Source organism: Python bivittatus, unplaced genomic scaffold (assembly GCF_059951505.1).
Source record: "Python bivittatus isolate LINGU-HERP-01145 unplaced genomic scaffold, Pbiv_v1 ctg000700_np1212, whole genome shotgun sequence".
NCBI lineage: Eukaryota > Metazoa > Chordata > Lepidosauria > Squamata > Pythonidae > Python > Python bivittatus.
The window spans coordinates 97,392,481-97,406,916 of NW_028277098.1; the positions used below are offsets into that span (position 1 = coordinate 97,392,481).

The following is a 14,436-nucleotide window of genomic DNA, read 5'->3' on the forward strand; positions in this document are numbered from 1 at the left end:
AGGCACCATGATAAGACTGTCACAGAATTGCTTAATTTGCCAGGAGCAGAAATATGTAAGTGGGTATCATCAGCCTACTGATGATACCTCATGCCATGGTGACAGCTGAGCTCACCCAGCAGTCTCATGTAGATGTTAAAAAGGAGAAAGCACTGAGCCTGTGGTCCCCCACATAGTAGGGGCTAAGAGTGGGACCTCTCCTCCCCAATCATGGCTGCTCTTAGGCATAATCTAGTTTATCTCCCTACCCATTGAGCTCTCAGCCTCCCCCCAATGTTCTTTTCACCCAGCGATATCTGCAGCAAAGTGGGACATGCTATGACAAGTCCCATCCTGCTGTGATGTCACTGCACAGGCCCCTCCTTTACACGTCTGGACTGTGGTGCCACTGCAGGATCGGTCTTGTGTAGTGACATCACTGTACCTGATGAGATGCTGCAAAAGATGATCTTGTTCTTTGCTTGCCAGCAAAAAACAGGCCAGCCTGCCGGCTTTTTGCTTGTAATTGCCAGAGTAAGCTGGCCTGTTTTTTGCCGGCAAGAAAAGGAATATAGGTAGACCCCGGGTTAAGAATGCCTGGGTTACAGATGGCCCATGGTTAAGAATGGAGCCTATTGTAGCAAAATTCAAGTCAAATACACCATGGTTGGAGTTCATTACACAATCCTACTTATACAATATTATACAATAATACTGTTCTGGCTCACATAAAAATTCAACTTAAGGACAGAACTTGGGAACAGAACTCTTCCTTAAACTGAGGACTACCTGTCACTGAAGTATATTTGATTAGTTTTTACTTTGCCGCCCAGTGCTTAGGTGTACGTCAATTGGTTTCACTGGCATAGTGCAGGTCGCCTTGTCCCCCCCCCCCCCCCCCACACACTTTCTGGAACAGGCCTCCACGTTAAGCCCCGGGTGGCCCATCAGGGCATCACCCGAGCGCAGAGCGAGTGCGCCCTTAGGGCGATGTGGGGCTCCCCGCGCAGTGGGGTGCGCGGTAGAGTTGGGAAGGTCGCTGTCGGAGCGGCGAGAGTCCACCTGCTCCGGCAGGTCGGGCGCTGGCGGGGAGGCTCCCCGTGCCGCACCTGACCTTCCTCTCCTGCAGCGCCCTGCTCCGCGCAATCCGCGCGCGCCTCCCGCTCTGCGCGACGGAGCCGGGCGAAGAGAGCCCCGCGCGCGCCCGCGCGCCCGCCTGCCGCTGAATGAATGAATGGGCGCCGCCGCTGCTGAACGATCCGCCCCTAACGGTGAAGGGGGGGGGGCGCCCCGGCATCGCCGCCGGCCACGAGGGAGCCGCTCCGGTGCAGCATGACGCCTCCGCCCGCCCGGGTGGCCCCTTCTCCTGCAGCTGCTCCCGGGGCCAAGCGAGCCGTGGCCCGGATCGCCCCTCCTTCCCGCAAAGCGCCAGCCTGGCCGGAGGCTGAACCGGGGCGCCTGGGGACCCCCGCTTTAGTTTCTTCCCCTCGCCCATGAAACCCGGGCTGGACGTTTTCTTTACACCCGAGTCCCGGTTACGAGACTTCCTGGAAGGGGCCCGAGCAGGAAGAGAAAAATTGACACGTGGACTTTTTTTTTCCACTTGCCAAGGACAGACGGAGGTGATGATTTACCGTATTTTGCCTCCGGCGCGAACCTCGAATTAGTCGCGGGCGAGGCGTCTTGGAGCGGACTATCCTCAGGGCGGGGACCCAGCCCCCTCCCCTTCCCAGCTCAGCCTTTGCAACCCCAGCAGCCTCCCGGTCCAACTTTTAAGCCGGGTCTCTGCCTGCGAAGACTTCAGTGGCGAAGGTGAGCAAGTTCCCAAACTTTTTCTCCTTTTCGCTGACTCGTTTTGGTCCTTCGGAAGGGTCTGCCCTCATCAACCTTCTGGTCCTGGGAGATGGGAATTTCTAATGCTCTCTGGCCTGGTGGTTTTCTCATTTGTGGATTCCCCCCCCCCCCCCCCGCTTATTAATTAGGAGTTGAATGGCCTTGAGTGTCAGCAGCCATGGAGCACAGGGTTTGGGAGCCGGTCTGCTCGCTTCCCAGCATCAGCTGCCCCCAGCAAGATGCCCCCGGCCGTGCCAGCAGGAAGTCGTGAAAAAAGATGGAGGAATAGGAGATGTCTCTTGGTCCAGGTGAGAATTTGATGTCTTTTTCCAAGCCTCCGAGTAAATGCTGGTGGCTGGCCATCTGGCCGTCCATCCAGTCCAACAGTGGAGAAACTTGGTTGGGTCTAAAATATTGGTTTAACAGCTGGTTTCTATTGACTGTTGGTCCTTTTTATTATATCTGGAGGGGTTCTGGTCTACAGCCCCAGCCCCGTGTGACCGACTTCAGTTTGGCTTACATGACAAAAGATTGAACTGATCGCCAACAACATGGGGACGTTCACAAAGACTGAAAGAGGTTGCTTGTGAATCTGTTGCAGCAAAACTAAAACCAGCAGCCATTGGACCTCCTTGTGTTACTCCTTGGATGAGGACTGCTAGGAAATCCCAGGGCTTTCAACCAGTGTTTCTCAACCTTGGCAATTTTAAGATGTGTGGACTTCAACTGCCAGAATTCCCCAGCCTGCATGGCTGGGGAATTCTGGGAGTTGAAGTCCACACTGGCTGGGGAGTTCTGGCAGTTGAAGTCCACACATCTTAAAATTGCCAAGGCTGAGCAACACTACTTTAGACTAAACTGGGAAGTCAGAAAATGTCCTACAAAAAGACAGTGGGAACCCTCTTCTGCCCTCTTGCCAAGAAAACTGAATGGAATTAGGAGACAGTTGAACTACTGGAAAGAAACTTCACCTAAAGAATTTCCAGGTATAACTGAAACCCAAGTTTATAGCTGGCTGAGGACCAGGAGCCAGCGGCCCTGATAACTCTGAGCAGGTTCTCCAGAATGGCCAATGGGTGGGGAACTGTGGAAATGGAAATTCAGCAACATCTAAAGGCTCTCTCCCTTGAGGTTCCTGGAGCCAAGAATTATCCTTGGTTGTAGCTACTGACACACTGAAATGAAGAAAATGTGAGCTCCAAGACAAAAACACAGTCAAATGCAAGACGTACTGCCTGCATGCCAGCCAAGATTATCTTCTGTCCACCCCCTGTTTGCATCTATTTAAAACTCAGTCTGGTTATGAGCACTGTATGTAGACCAGTGTTTCTCAACCTCAGCCACTTTAAGACATGCAGACTTCAACTCCCAGAATTCCCCAGCCAGCATGCTGGCTGGGGAATTCTGGGAGTTGAAGTCCGCATGTCTTAAAGTGGCTGAGGTTGAGCAACTCTGATGTAGACTCACAAACTAAGTAGTAGGATGCAAAAGGAAAAAGGGATGTGGAGGGGAGAGGGAAGCAAATTCCGGAATTGAAGTCGCATAGTATCACCACAGTCATTGCAGTTATGGATATGGCCTCTCTCCTTTAAGACCTTTTTAATGGGCTATCCTCCATTTCTTGCTTCTCCAGATTTCTAGTTGAGCAGACACTTCACAGCACACATTAGAACCAGTCCTACAGTTACAACAGTCTTCTGCCTTCTAAATGCATTAAGATGACAAGCCCCAGAATCCCCAGCCAGCAGGATTTTTTTTTTTAACTATTTGCAGGAGTCTTGTCCAACAGCATCCATATTCTTTCTTCCTCTCCTGCTTCTTCAAAGCCCAACTTCCACTTCCATAGAGTGTCACAGGGAAAACCACCACCTGCACAATTCTGATCTTTATTGGTAGAGACACATCACAGGTATCTGAATGTCTTTTCTATGGCCTTCACTGGTATATTCCCTAGTCTACAATGTATTTCCTGATTAAGAGCTGAACTCTGGTACTTATAATACATACAATGCTATCTGGCCACGCTAGTGGCAGTTTGGCGGTGCCTGGCCAACTCTGGCTGCTTTGAAACACTAAGCAAGGTCAGAGCTACTATTGGGAAGTAAAAAAAATAAATGCCTGGAAAATAGTGATAGCAAATCCTTTCCATATTACAGCATTACGAACAAAACTGCATGGAAACACCATAGAAATCAAGCTGAGCTCTAAAGAAACTTTATAATGCTATCCAAGGATCAGGTTATACTTGGCTGTATAAGTCTTGACTTCTCCATTAATTTGTATTCCTTATTTTGTTGTACCATTGTAAGTGAGCATTATTACTATTTATCTCTTGTATCTTACTTTCCCATCAAACTTCCACCTGTGGGTGGTCTTAAATTCCCAGCTTTCATTTTGCCTGCTTTGGAGCCTTGGTGTAGGTTGACCACAAGGTCCTTCTCTGTCTAAACCAGAATATACAGACTTGGCTGTCCAGTTTATAGACATGTAGTCCAAATCTTCTGTTGGTTTCTTGACTAACAGAATTTTCTTGAGTAAATACATCTATAGATCCTCTGCAGGCTCAACTCTGATCTCGCAGAACAAATGCAACAATTGCCAAGTCAGAATTTGCTGTTGAAAGCAATCGCTCTGCAATTAATGAAGCCAATAAAATCAGCATCAGTACTACAGAAATGAATAGCTTTTCTTCTTATAATTCAGCTCTGTTCATCTATCCATTCAGTTTAACTGATCTAAGATAATAAGTGTCTATAATTACCCCATAGCTCTCTAATAATCCCATCAGAACTCTACCAACTTTATTTTTCTCCGGGTTTCTCCATGCTGAACCAAGCAATTAACGCATATTATGCAAATTAATTTCTACTATGTTTCCTATTAGCAACAAGCCACTTGTCAGGGTCAAAAGGGAAGGTCACAGATTTGGATCGACTCAAAAACCTGCCAGTTATTTAAACTTGTGATGATTTCTTTCCGTGCAGTGTTAGATTCATCATTTTCTTCATACATTTACAAAAGCGTTAATACCCAGCAGTGATTTCCAAACATATGAATGAAGTTAGTGTTCTCCCAGGCTGAGAGGGAATTCCTGAGGTCCTCAGAGATATTGTGAAATTGCCTTCTTAGCAATGGTGCGTAAGTGATTTACTACTGTCTTTTCCTGAATATTTTTTGGCTTCTCACACTAGCCTACTGCCCTGGGATGTCTTGGTGATCTCTCTTCCACATACTAACCAATTTCAGTCTTGCTTAGCTTTTCTAGATCAATCAAGGTCAGCTGGGAGGAACACTCTTATAAACTTTTTCTTCTCCCACTGTGTCTCAATAAAATAATGCCTCTGGGGTTACATTATTTCAGTTGCATTGTTTAGAGGCTGCCCTTAATAAGCTTTGCAATTGTTCTTCTTTCTCAGATCCTTTAGATCAGGGTTCCTCAACCTTGGCAACTTTAAGACGGGTGGACTTCAACTCCCTGAAGTTGAAGTCCACCCGTCTTAAAGTTGCCAAGGTTGAGGAACCCTGCTTTAGATAATTACTTTTCCTGCTGCAGACTGGTTAGAGGATTAGAATTAAGATCTTCTAAGACTGTGGTTTGCAAACATTTGGGTCTCAGGACTCCTTTACGTTCTTAAAAATGATTGAGGTCTCCAAAGAGCTTTGGTTTGGGTGGGTTATATCTATCAATGTTTACTGTATTAGAAATTAAAACTGAGACATTTAAAAATATTTATTTGACTTCACAGACCCCCTGAAAGGGTCTCAGAGACCGCCAGGGGTCCCCAAACCACACTTTGAGACTGCTGCTCTAAGACACTATAAATCAGTAGAGCGCAAATGACCATGAACCTGAAAGAAACATGATTACATCTGGTGTGTCAGGGTGTAAATTGGATTCTCTGGACAGTGATTCTCTAAGTGGTCCAACAGAAGTTCTGTTTAAGTGCTGGTAAAAGCTGACCATGAAGCTGTGTTTGAACGTCATGTTTTTTTTTTTCCCCAAACAGTACCCAGTTTTGATTTACACAGACTCAAAAGCACCAAAAAACACTGGATCCTAGACACTTGGGTTTTTATGTCTCCCTATAAAGGTTAGGGAGGTTTTTTTAAATTTACAACACTATCCAAGATCCACATTTACTACTGCTATTACTAGAATGCAACAGTGTTGTGCTGTTACAGACCCAAGTCTCTCTCTCTGTTCCTCTGGGATTTCTTCTTCCTTTTTTTTTTTAATGGCCAGCCTGTAGACCTCTTGCACCATTTTTACCATCGTGCTTTGTCTTGCTTGGCTGTTATATGTCCTTCCCTCTCCTTTGGACCTTCAACACCTGCTTTCATTTGGTGGTGGCTGCTGCTATTGCCTCCTCTGCTCTCCTCTCCCACCTGTTCCAAGATTACAGCTTTATTGCCACCTCTGCTGTGGTGACCCAGGGGAGAAGGCTCAGGTAGGAGGGAGGCAGCACAGGGGCCTCCAATTCTTTCTCCACAGCCTGTTCTTCCACACGGCTGGCAAAAGCTGACCATGGAGCTGTGTTTGAATGTGGGTTTCGCACTCTTCAGGAAGAGCACTAGATCCTTCTTCAAAAGCAGCTGAATAACTGTTGACAGACCTCTGCTGCTCCAGGTTTCTGAATCAGGAAGCGCACAAGTACAAGGGGAGAGCCTTGGTGGAAAGAAACAGATGTTCTTGGTGACCAAAGTCCAAGGATCAGAGGAGAGAAGAGGTGCCTACACTAGTGCATAGTGGCCAGCAGGTGCTGGGCTGATCCCAGTCCTAGGGGTCACCTGACTGCCCCATTGACAGACTAGTCAGTGTAGTGCATCAGACTATATCCATGGGAAAGCTTGTGTTTGGAATAAGGGGGCAAAGACTACTTTAACCCCAGTGCAGCTAAGGACCTCTTCCAGATGCCTCAGTATGGCTAGGGAATCAGATTAAGGCAACATCATGAGATCACAGCAGAAAAAAAGGTTGCTGGGGCCTGTTTGGGCCACAGGTGCAAATGGGGAAGGTCTCTAAATAAAACTTCCTATAGAAAATGCAATTCAGTCAGTGACAAACTAGTGAAAACCCATAATGTAAATGCAGCCATGACTGCCTTCATCAGCCTGCCTTGGTTGAGCAACGGCTGATTATCTTCATTTTTATCACTGCTGTCTGAAACCAATTTAGCAGTTGTTTCTTACCCTCCGCTGTGAAGTCTTTCCTGAGCAGCTGGAAAAACGGCATTGGTTGGCTGAGATCTGTTTCCCAACTCTTTTTGTGACGTTAAATAAAAGCAGATCATTCACATGTATCTGAGTTGGATTTTGCAATGATGAGCAAGGCTGGAATGGGAAGAGGAAGGTCAATGTCGAAGACAGAAGGGAGAAATCTACTTCTGAATACCTCTCTGTCTCTCATTCCCACACACACACTCACACACACACACACACACAGAGTTTGACAAGAGTTCAGTATCTTTCTTTCTCATGCTTCCCCATGCCCATCTTTGCCTGACTCTAAAAAGCAGGGATAACAACATGGGACTGTGGGCTGTTATTTGGTTAATAATTTCCCTGGATGGGGTTTTCTGCTGCTTAGTTAAAGATTACAGTGTGTGTGCTTTGAAGGTAGGGAGACAAACAAGAAAAGGTGCTTTGGAGTGTCCTAGAAGGAGGAGGAAGATGCAGGAATTTATATGCAGTAATTTTTTTTAACACCTTCCCCATTTTTTTCCCCACAAACTTGTCCAGGTATATTGATCCAATAAAAAAATTACAGCAGAGCTACGCCTACAGCCATAAAGAAAACTGGGCACATTTATGGGGTAGATTAAGTCACATTGCAGTGTCCAAGCCCAGAACCATGGTTTAGCTGAACCCAAGGTCTGTTCTTGGTTCAGCACTGGCACCTGTAGAATATAGCATCCCAGTCCAGCCTAATGGCTAGTTTTCTTTCTTTTAATAGGCAGTGTGATGTAGTGACCCCTTTGTTGCATTGCAGAGAGCCAGATTTGAATCCCTACTTGGACCTCCTTAGATGACTTTGGGCCATCCTCTCTCTTTTCCAGCCCTACCCACCTCACAGGGTTGTTGTTATGGGTGGGGGAGTTAAACTAGGCGAGAGCTAGCTCGGAAGCGCAATCAGTGACACGATACATTGATTAATCCTCCAGGAAACTGACACCAAACCAAACTATTCTCCTGCGATGGCATGTCAGTGGTTCCCAATTCCTTTTTTTTTTTGGCTTCCTGCCTTTGGGCGGAAGACAAACAGGCCGGAAGGAGCGAAGGACAGGCTGCCCTTCTTTCTCAGATGCCGCTGGTGGGCCTGATCCTAAGCGGGCCAGCTCAAGCCTTTTGAATTTCGTTTTTGGCTGTTAGCAACCGACAATGAGCCAGCTGGAAGAGCCAGCAGCCCCAGAGGATGCTGGGATAGCCCCCCCCCAAGGATGAGACCTGGGAAGCTGCAGCCAGCCATGGCTTGCCGTGTTGCCTGGTGTCTCTTTCCTTGGTTAGAGGCTTAACTCTGTTTAACCCAGAGGAGGCTATGTGGGTTGAGCCAACATGGCCACTAACTGTCACAGCAGAGAAACGGAGGGAATGGAGATGGGGCTGGAGCAGATCCACAGAATTTGCTTTGGGCTTGTTGGAGGAAAGGCCTAATCTGACTAGATCAGCCAGTCTTTCCTGGCCAGGTTGCTTTCCAGGGGTGTGGACTTCAAGCCCCAGAATGCTTAGCAGTAGCTGGGAGGGTTGGGGAATTCTGGGAGTTCAGACCCCCCCATCTTTCCAAGTTGGGGGAGGATGAATGGAATGGAGGGTTTGAGACAGGGACCAAAATGGCACCAAGCGGTGACCTGTCTTTTGAATACTTGGCCTGGATGTTTCTAAGCAAAGGAAAGAGGTTGTGGGAAGGAGGAGGATAAAGCTGGACGTGTTGTTAACTTTGTAAAGTTGTGAGAGGCAATTACAGGAAGGTTTGGTCTCCTTATGAATATCTGGGCCTTCCCACTGTGCTCTCCAGTTGTTTTGGGTCTGCCATTCCCAGAATTCCTTGCCTGCATGGTGACGGCCATATTGGCTTGGAATTCACAAAACAGCTGGGAAGCATCAGCTTTGTGTGCACCAGCTGAATATGGGAGAGCCCTTTTTTAGGCTAGGAATGGGCAGTGTGTGATCCTCTAGGTGCTGTTGAACTCTAGTTTCCATCCTCCTTAGCTAGGGCCGGTGATGATGGATGATGGGACTTGTAATACAGCGACATCTGGACTGCCCTAGGTTGTCTAATTAGGGCTTAGGTGGTGTGTTGAGATGGATTATGCATTCTTTCAACCGTGCAAGAGGAAGCTAATATTTGAATTGCAAGCAGAGTTAACCCCATAAAACATATTTACCAAGTTTTAGAGCAGTTGTTCAGAATGAAGGAAAAAAATGTGGGGCAGTGTGTTTTGCATTGTATTATTTAGAGTTGGAAACTAGAGTAGAGTTGAATCAAAGTCTTCCTTGTATTGTAAGACAGCTCTTCTCAATGGAGTCTCCTTCTGGTCCGTTGGGACAAGGTCTGAACTGGCAGATACTTGTATAATTCTGATGAAAGCCTAAGGCTTCTTGCAGCCTGTCACCTGCAAGAGCTGATGCATTAATCTTCATTTCCCCAGAAAATGAGTTCTGAAGCCAAGGTGTACTGTACTACGAATTTAGGCTGTTTCTCAGCCCATCAGCTTTGCAGATCAGGCTTCACGATTCCTGAGGATGACGATGACACTAACTTAATTACGTATAGCTTTGCAGTTATGTGTCATTTACTAAGTGGGTCTACTCAGAAGTAAGTCTGAGTTCACGGACACTTAAAGATAGGATTTGGGTCATAATATTAATCATTTGTTAGCAAACAGCTCATAACCACCTGAACTCTTATTTTCTTATTAAATATGATTTACTGGCTGGGTTACACATCCCTCTGATCCAGGGATAGGCAGCCATTCAGTATCTATCTTTTCTTTACTCTTCTAAAAGAGACAAAAGACCAGAAGATCGCTTCACCAGCAATCAATCACCAGCAATCATTACCCAGATAAGCAAAGGTCACCACGAGGCACGCAATCAAGCAGCAAACACATGCCAATCGAAGAACTGCCAGAGGAGCAACACAAAACCCCCACCCCCACCAGCACTGCCGAGGCAGGCCACAGCACATAAATAGAGAGCAAACCCCATCCCATTTTAGCACTGAAGACGTTACCTAGCCGGGTAATGAAACATTTGCAAGAAAAGAACCAAGCTCAGAGAACCCCAAGGACTCCACTGATACAGCAGTTTAGGCCGAAAGCAAATAACCACATCAAATTAGCTATGAGCCCAATGCATGATTCCATACCTATTTTGTTTCTTCCTTGCTGTTCCTTGTTGTAATTTGATCATTTCTACAACCCACGTATAGTATTTCAGCCGAAGGGCTGTGCTTTATATTTTTTACAGTATAAAAGTCACCTTTGACAAACTCAGCTCCTGGTGCCTTCCTGGACACACCCATGTACTGTCTTGATTTATGTATTATTCTGAGAATTATGTATTTTCATGTGAACAGAGGCCCATGATCTAAACTAGAAACAGCCTTTAAAATCTTTGGGACTCAGTTACGATTTGGGGTTTGATCAGTGTTTCTCGACCTCAGCCATTTTGAAAATATGTGGACTTCAATTCCCAGAATTCCCTAGCCAGCTGGCTGGGGAATTCTGGGAATTGAAGTCTATACATCTTAAAGTCACTCAGGTTGAGAAACAATGGGTTAGATGTATCTGTTCCTGAAATGTTGTCTATCTTTCTTAGCAGAGAGAGGAAATCCACTGAACGAAATTCCTAACTTCAGAAGCCAACAACTGTGCATGGGTGTCCTGTTAAGACTGTTAGTTCAATACTCATAGAATTGACTTTTTTTGGTGGGATTTATGTTTGGAGAGGTCGTCGCTTGCCCACTGTGATATATGTATATATCTGATACGGTAAGGTTACTATAAGAGCGTTTTCTCTCCCCTGCAAAAGCATGGGATTGAGGCCAAATGGTTGCTAATTCTTCCCCCGCTGCAGGAGTCCTGCCACGTCGGCTTGGAATGACAGGTGAGTGGCAGGTCTTCTGGAGGCCAGGTCTGCTACAGGAAGAGGGGCCAGTCGGACCGGCGGAGGCCCCGAGGCAAAGCCGCCTGGCCTGTGTAGGGCGTGTGACGTGATCTGAATCAGATTGGGTGTAACAAACCGAGGGATGTAGGACATACATGACAACGAGAGAGCAACACCTAGTGCAGTGATGGTGGACTGGCATCAGGAAGATCCAGGTCCAAAGCTATTTAGGTACCATATATATTTGTGGATAAGCCAAGAATTTTAGGTGCTAGAAAGTACCCCAAAAATCGGGTTCTGCTTATCCATGGATGGACTTATCCGTGAGCATATACAGTAATATTTTTTAAAGTACCTGTATTTCCCGTATATGATCACGGATAAGCCCATCCGCAGATAAGCCGAGCCACAAAATTTTAATCAAAATATCATGAAAAATGTGAATTGGCTTATCTGCGAGTGGCACATTTTTCATGGCATTTTGGTTAAAAATTTGAGGGTTGGCTTGTCCGTGGATGGGCTTATATATGAATATACGTGGTATGGTGCTTTGACTTCAGGGAGAACAAACTCTAACAAAACAAGTAAATTGAGATGTGAGTTGGGGTATTCTTGTAGAACCTCTGTTTACAAGCTTATGTGCAACTCTCCTGTGTACAAAGATTCAAGTGTTAAGGAGCTTTTTCCAGATGTACAGTGTGCGCATTGTAGGTTTTGCACTACCGTAAGAAGCAGCCATTTCCATTCCCAACATTACCCACTTTGATGGGGATCAACGCATTGATCTGCACAGCACACTCGGTCTTACATTTCATTGGCTTGTTGATGGCTTAGTGCAGTGTTTCTCAACCACAGCAACTTTAAGATAGATGGACTTCAACTCCCAGAATTCCTCAGCCAGCATGAGTTGAAGTCCATCTGAGGAATTCTGGGAGTTAAAGTCCATCTATCTTAAAGTTGCTGTGGTTGAGAAACACTGGCTTAGTGTGTTATGTGAATTGAGCCCAATATGGATTGTAAATTAAGTTTTTTGGCTTATTTTGCATGTGAATCCAGGCTGAATTTATCCTGTGAATCCAGCTTTTTCAATAAACCATGGTTAAGTATTAGGACTGCATAGGAATCAGACCTATTGGGGTTTTTTTAAATCACACTTGTGTACACAGGTAACAAAAGAGGAAAAGCAGTTTGTTAGTACGCAATCCTGAAGAATGGGATCTAGGAGAGAAAGATGGGTACAAGGACATTAATGTTTGCCAAATAAAGAGAAGGATATTTTCTGATGTCCAAGGGCTGCATTTAACATTTTGGGGAAGTGGAGGGTTGCAGAGGAGATGGGACAGTTCACCCAGGTGGGGATTTTTCTTTTTTTAACTATATGTCTATTTTAGGGTTTATATCAGTGTTTCTCAACCTTGGCCACTTGAAGATGTATGGACTTCAATGCCCAGGATTCCCCAGCCAGCATGTTGGCTGGGGAATTCTAGGAGTTGAAGTCCACACATCTTAAAATGGCCAAGGCTGAGAAACACTGCCCTAAAGAGTATTATCTATGCTTCAACCACATAAGTGAAGACATTGGAATTGGCCATACATACTATTCAATCTTCTGAGAATCTACTTTTCATTTTATTTATGTTTTCTCCCAAACATTCTAGTCCTTAAGACCTTGTCCTGACAATTTTCACACTGTGTTTGCCTTGCCATTGACATCTTTAGCTGTTACGGTAATGTCTGCATTTTTCTAAGCCCATGTTTCCAGTTTTAAAGGCTATAAATGTGTTCCTTTCTTTTTTTCAGAAAAGAAAGAATAAAAAAAACCTGAAGTTCTCTGGATGCCTTTTAAAGAATGAATGCATGTGGGATGATAATTTCTCCCCAAGAAACCAATTTACATTCCCTATTAGATTTATTTTATTTTATTTATTTTATTTTATTTTATTTAGCAAATTTATATAGCCACCCATCTCACAAACGTGACTCTGGGCAGTATACAACAAAACAGTTTAAAACAAATATAAACAACTATTAAAAACAATTAGATATAAATAAAAAGCCAAGATCGCAGGAGAATGGACACATTCTAACCTTCTTGTAGGCTCTCTGTTCCCATAGGATTCCCAAGGTTGCTGGAAAAACCCTGTTTTAAGGGCTTTCCAGAAGGATGGGGCCAATCTCACCTTGGGGGGAATGATGCTCCAGAGAATGGGAGCCACCACAGAAAAGGCTCCCCTCCTGGGTCCCCTCAAATAGAACTCCTTGTCAGATGGGACCTGTAATATACTGCTTCTGCTGGACCTGATGGGACCAGTAGATGTAATCAGGAAGAGGTGATCCTTCAGATTAGAACGTAGTTAGGCCCCAAGACTTGGAGAAAGATTCCCCACTTTTTAAAGGAGGTGCTTAAATCCATCACACTAACCTTCTCTGCCTTCTGATATTAACAGGCCTGAATCCAGATTATGGACCATGATGCTCCTGCTAGGAACCTGTCTGCTTTACTGTGCAAGGGTCTTAATGCCCATCTGTGTGGTCACCATGAGCGCTCGCTTTGACTGGGACAAGAAACAGTCTGGAATCGTGCTGAGCAGCTTCTTTTGGGGTTATTGCCTAACTCAAGTTATTGGAGGCCACCTGAGTGACCGGTATGGACAATACTGAATTAGGTGGTCTTAGGACCGCTTTGGCATTGGATTATTTATTTGTTATTCAAAATTCAATAAAATTAATATTCAATCATTATTAATTAATTAATTATAGTAATAAGAATGTGCCACTCACCTTTAAATGAACCATGGACGAATTTGCATTTTAAATATGAATTTTGATCTTACGTCTTCTCTTTCATGGTTTCTTTATCGTCTTCATCACCATCTTCTTATTTATTTGATTTATATCCTTCCTTTCTATCCAGAGAGCATTCAAAGCAGCCCACTATGAAACCTCTTAGACTGTCAGCAATTACATATTAATCCCACTGAAGTCACCTGTTGAATGCTTTCAGATATGCAATTCCGCTGCATGTCAATCACCAAATAGTCTGTACAATATCAGAGTGTGATGAAAATCTCTGAAGAGATAAACCTGGTTTCTTGAAAGTGACCATGTAGGTGGAATGGCACATAAAACTATACAAGCAGGTGACCTCTTGGATGTATTGATCCCATGCTTAATTGGAAAATATGTATTCCTTCTGCAAGGTTTTTGCTGCATTCTGTACAACTTGGGTCATGCCCAGTTCCTGTTTTCAGCCACTGCTTTTTGTACTAAATCAGCAATTTTGGTGTGCAGAAAATGTTCTTGCTATCAATACCCTAATTGTCTTCCAGGATAGGAGGGGAGAAAGTCCTTCTCCTCTCTGCATCAGCCTGGGGAACTATCACAGCCATCACCCCCCTGCTCATCTCCTTAGGCTCTGCCCACCTGCTTCTTATGACCTTTACTCGCTTTCTTATGGGGCTATTGCAGGGTAAGACAATCTGTTTCCAAAAGTTTTACTCAGCTGAGAAATGGAAAGAA

General features: G+C 45.1%; 1 protein-coding gene across 1 annotated transcript in view; it reads left to right on the forward strand.

The window, feature by feature from the left end:
* The first annotated feature begins 1,209 nt into the window (after positions 1 to 1,209).
* SLC17A9 (solute carrier family 17 member 9) overlaps positions 1,210 to 14,436 on the forward strand; it is a 31,852-nt gene continuing 18,625 nt past the window's right edge. The window contains exons 1-4 of the mRNA XM_025172456.2: positions 1,210 to 1,791; positions 1,962 to 2,120; positions 13,365 to 13,562; positions 14,247 to 14,386. Coding sequence (XP_025028224.2) covers positions 1,969 to 2,120; positions 13,365 to 13,562; positions 14,247 to 14,386 — 490 coding nt within the window. The 5' untranslated portion in view covers positions 1,210 to 1,791; positions 1,962 to 1,968. The remainder of the gene's footprint in view (positions 1,792 to 1,961; positions 2,121 to 13,364; positions 13,563 to 14,246; positions 14,387 to 14,436) is intronic.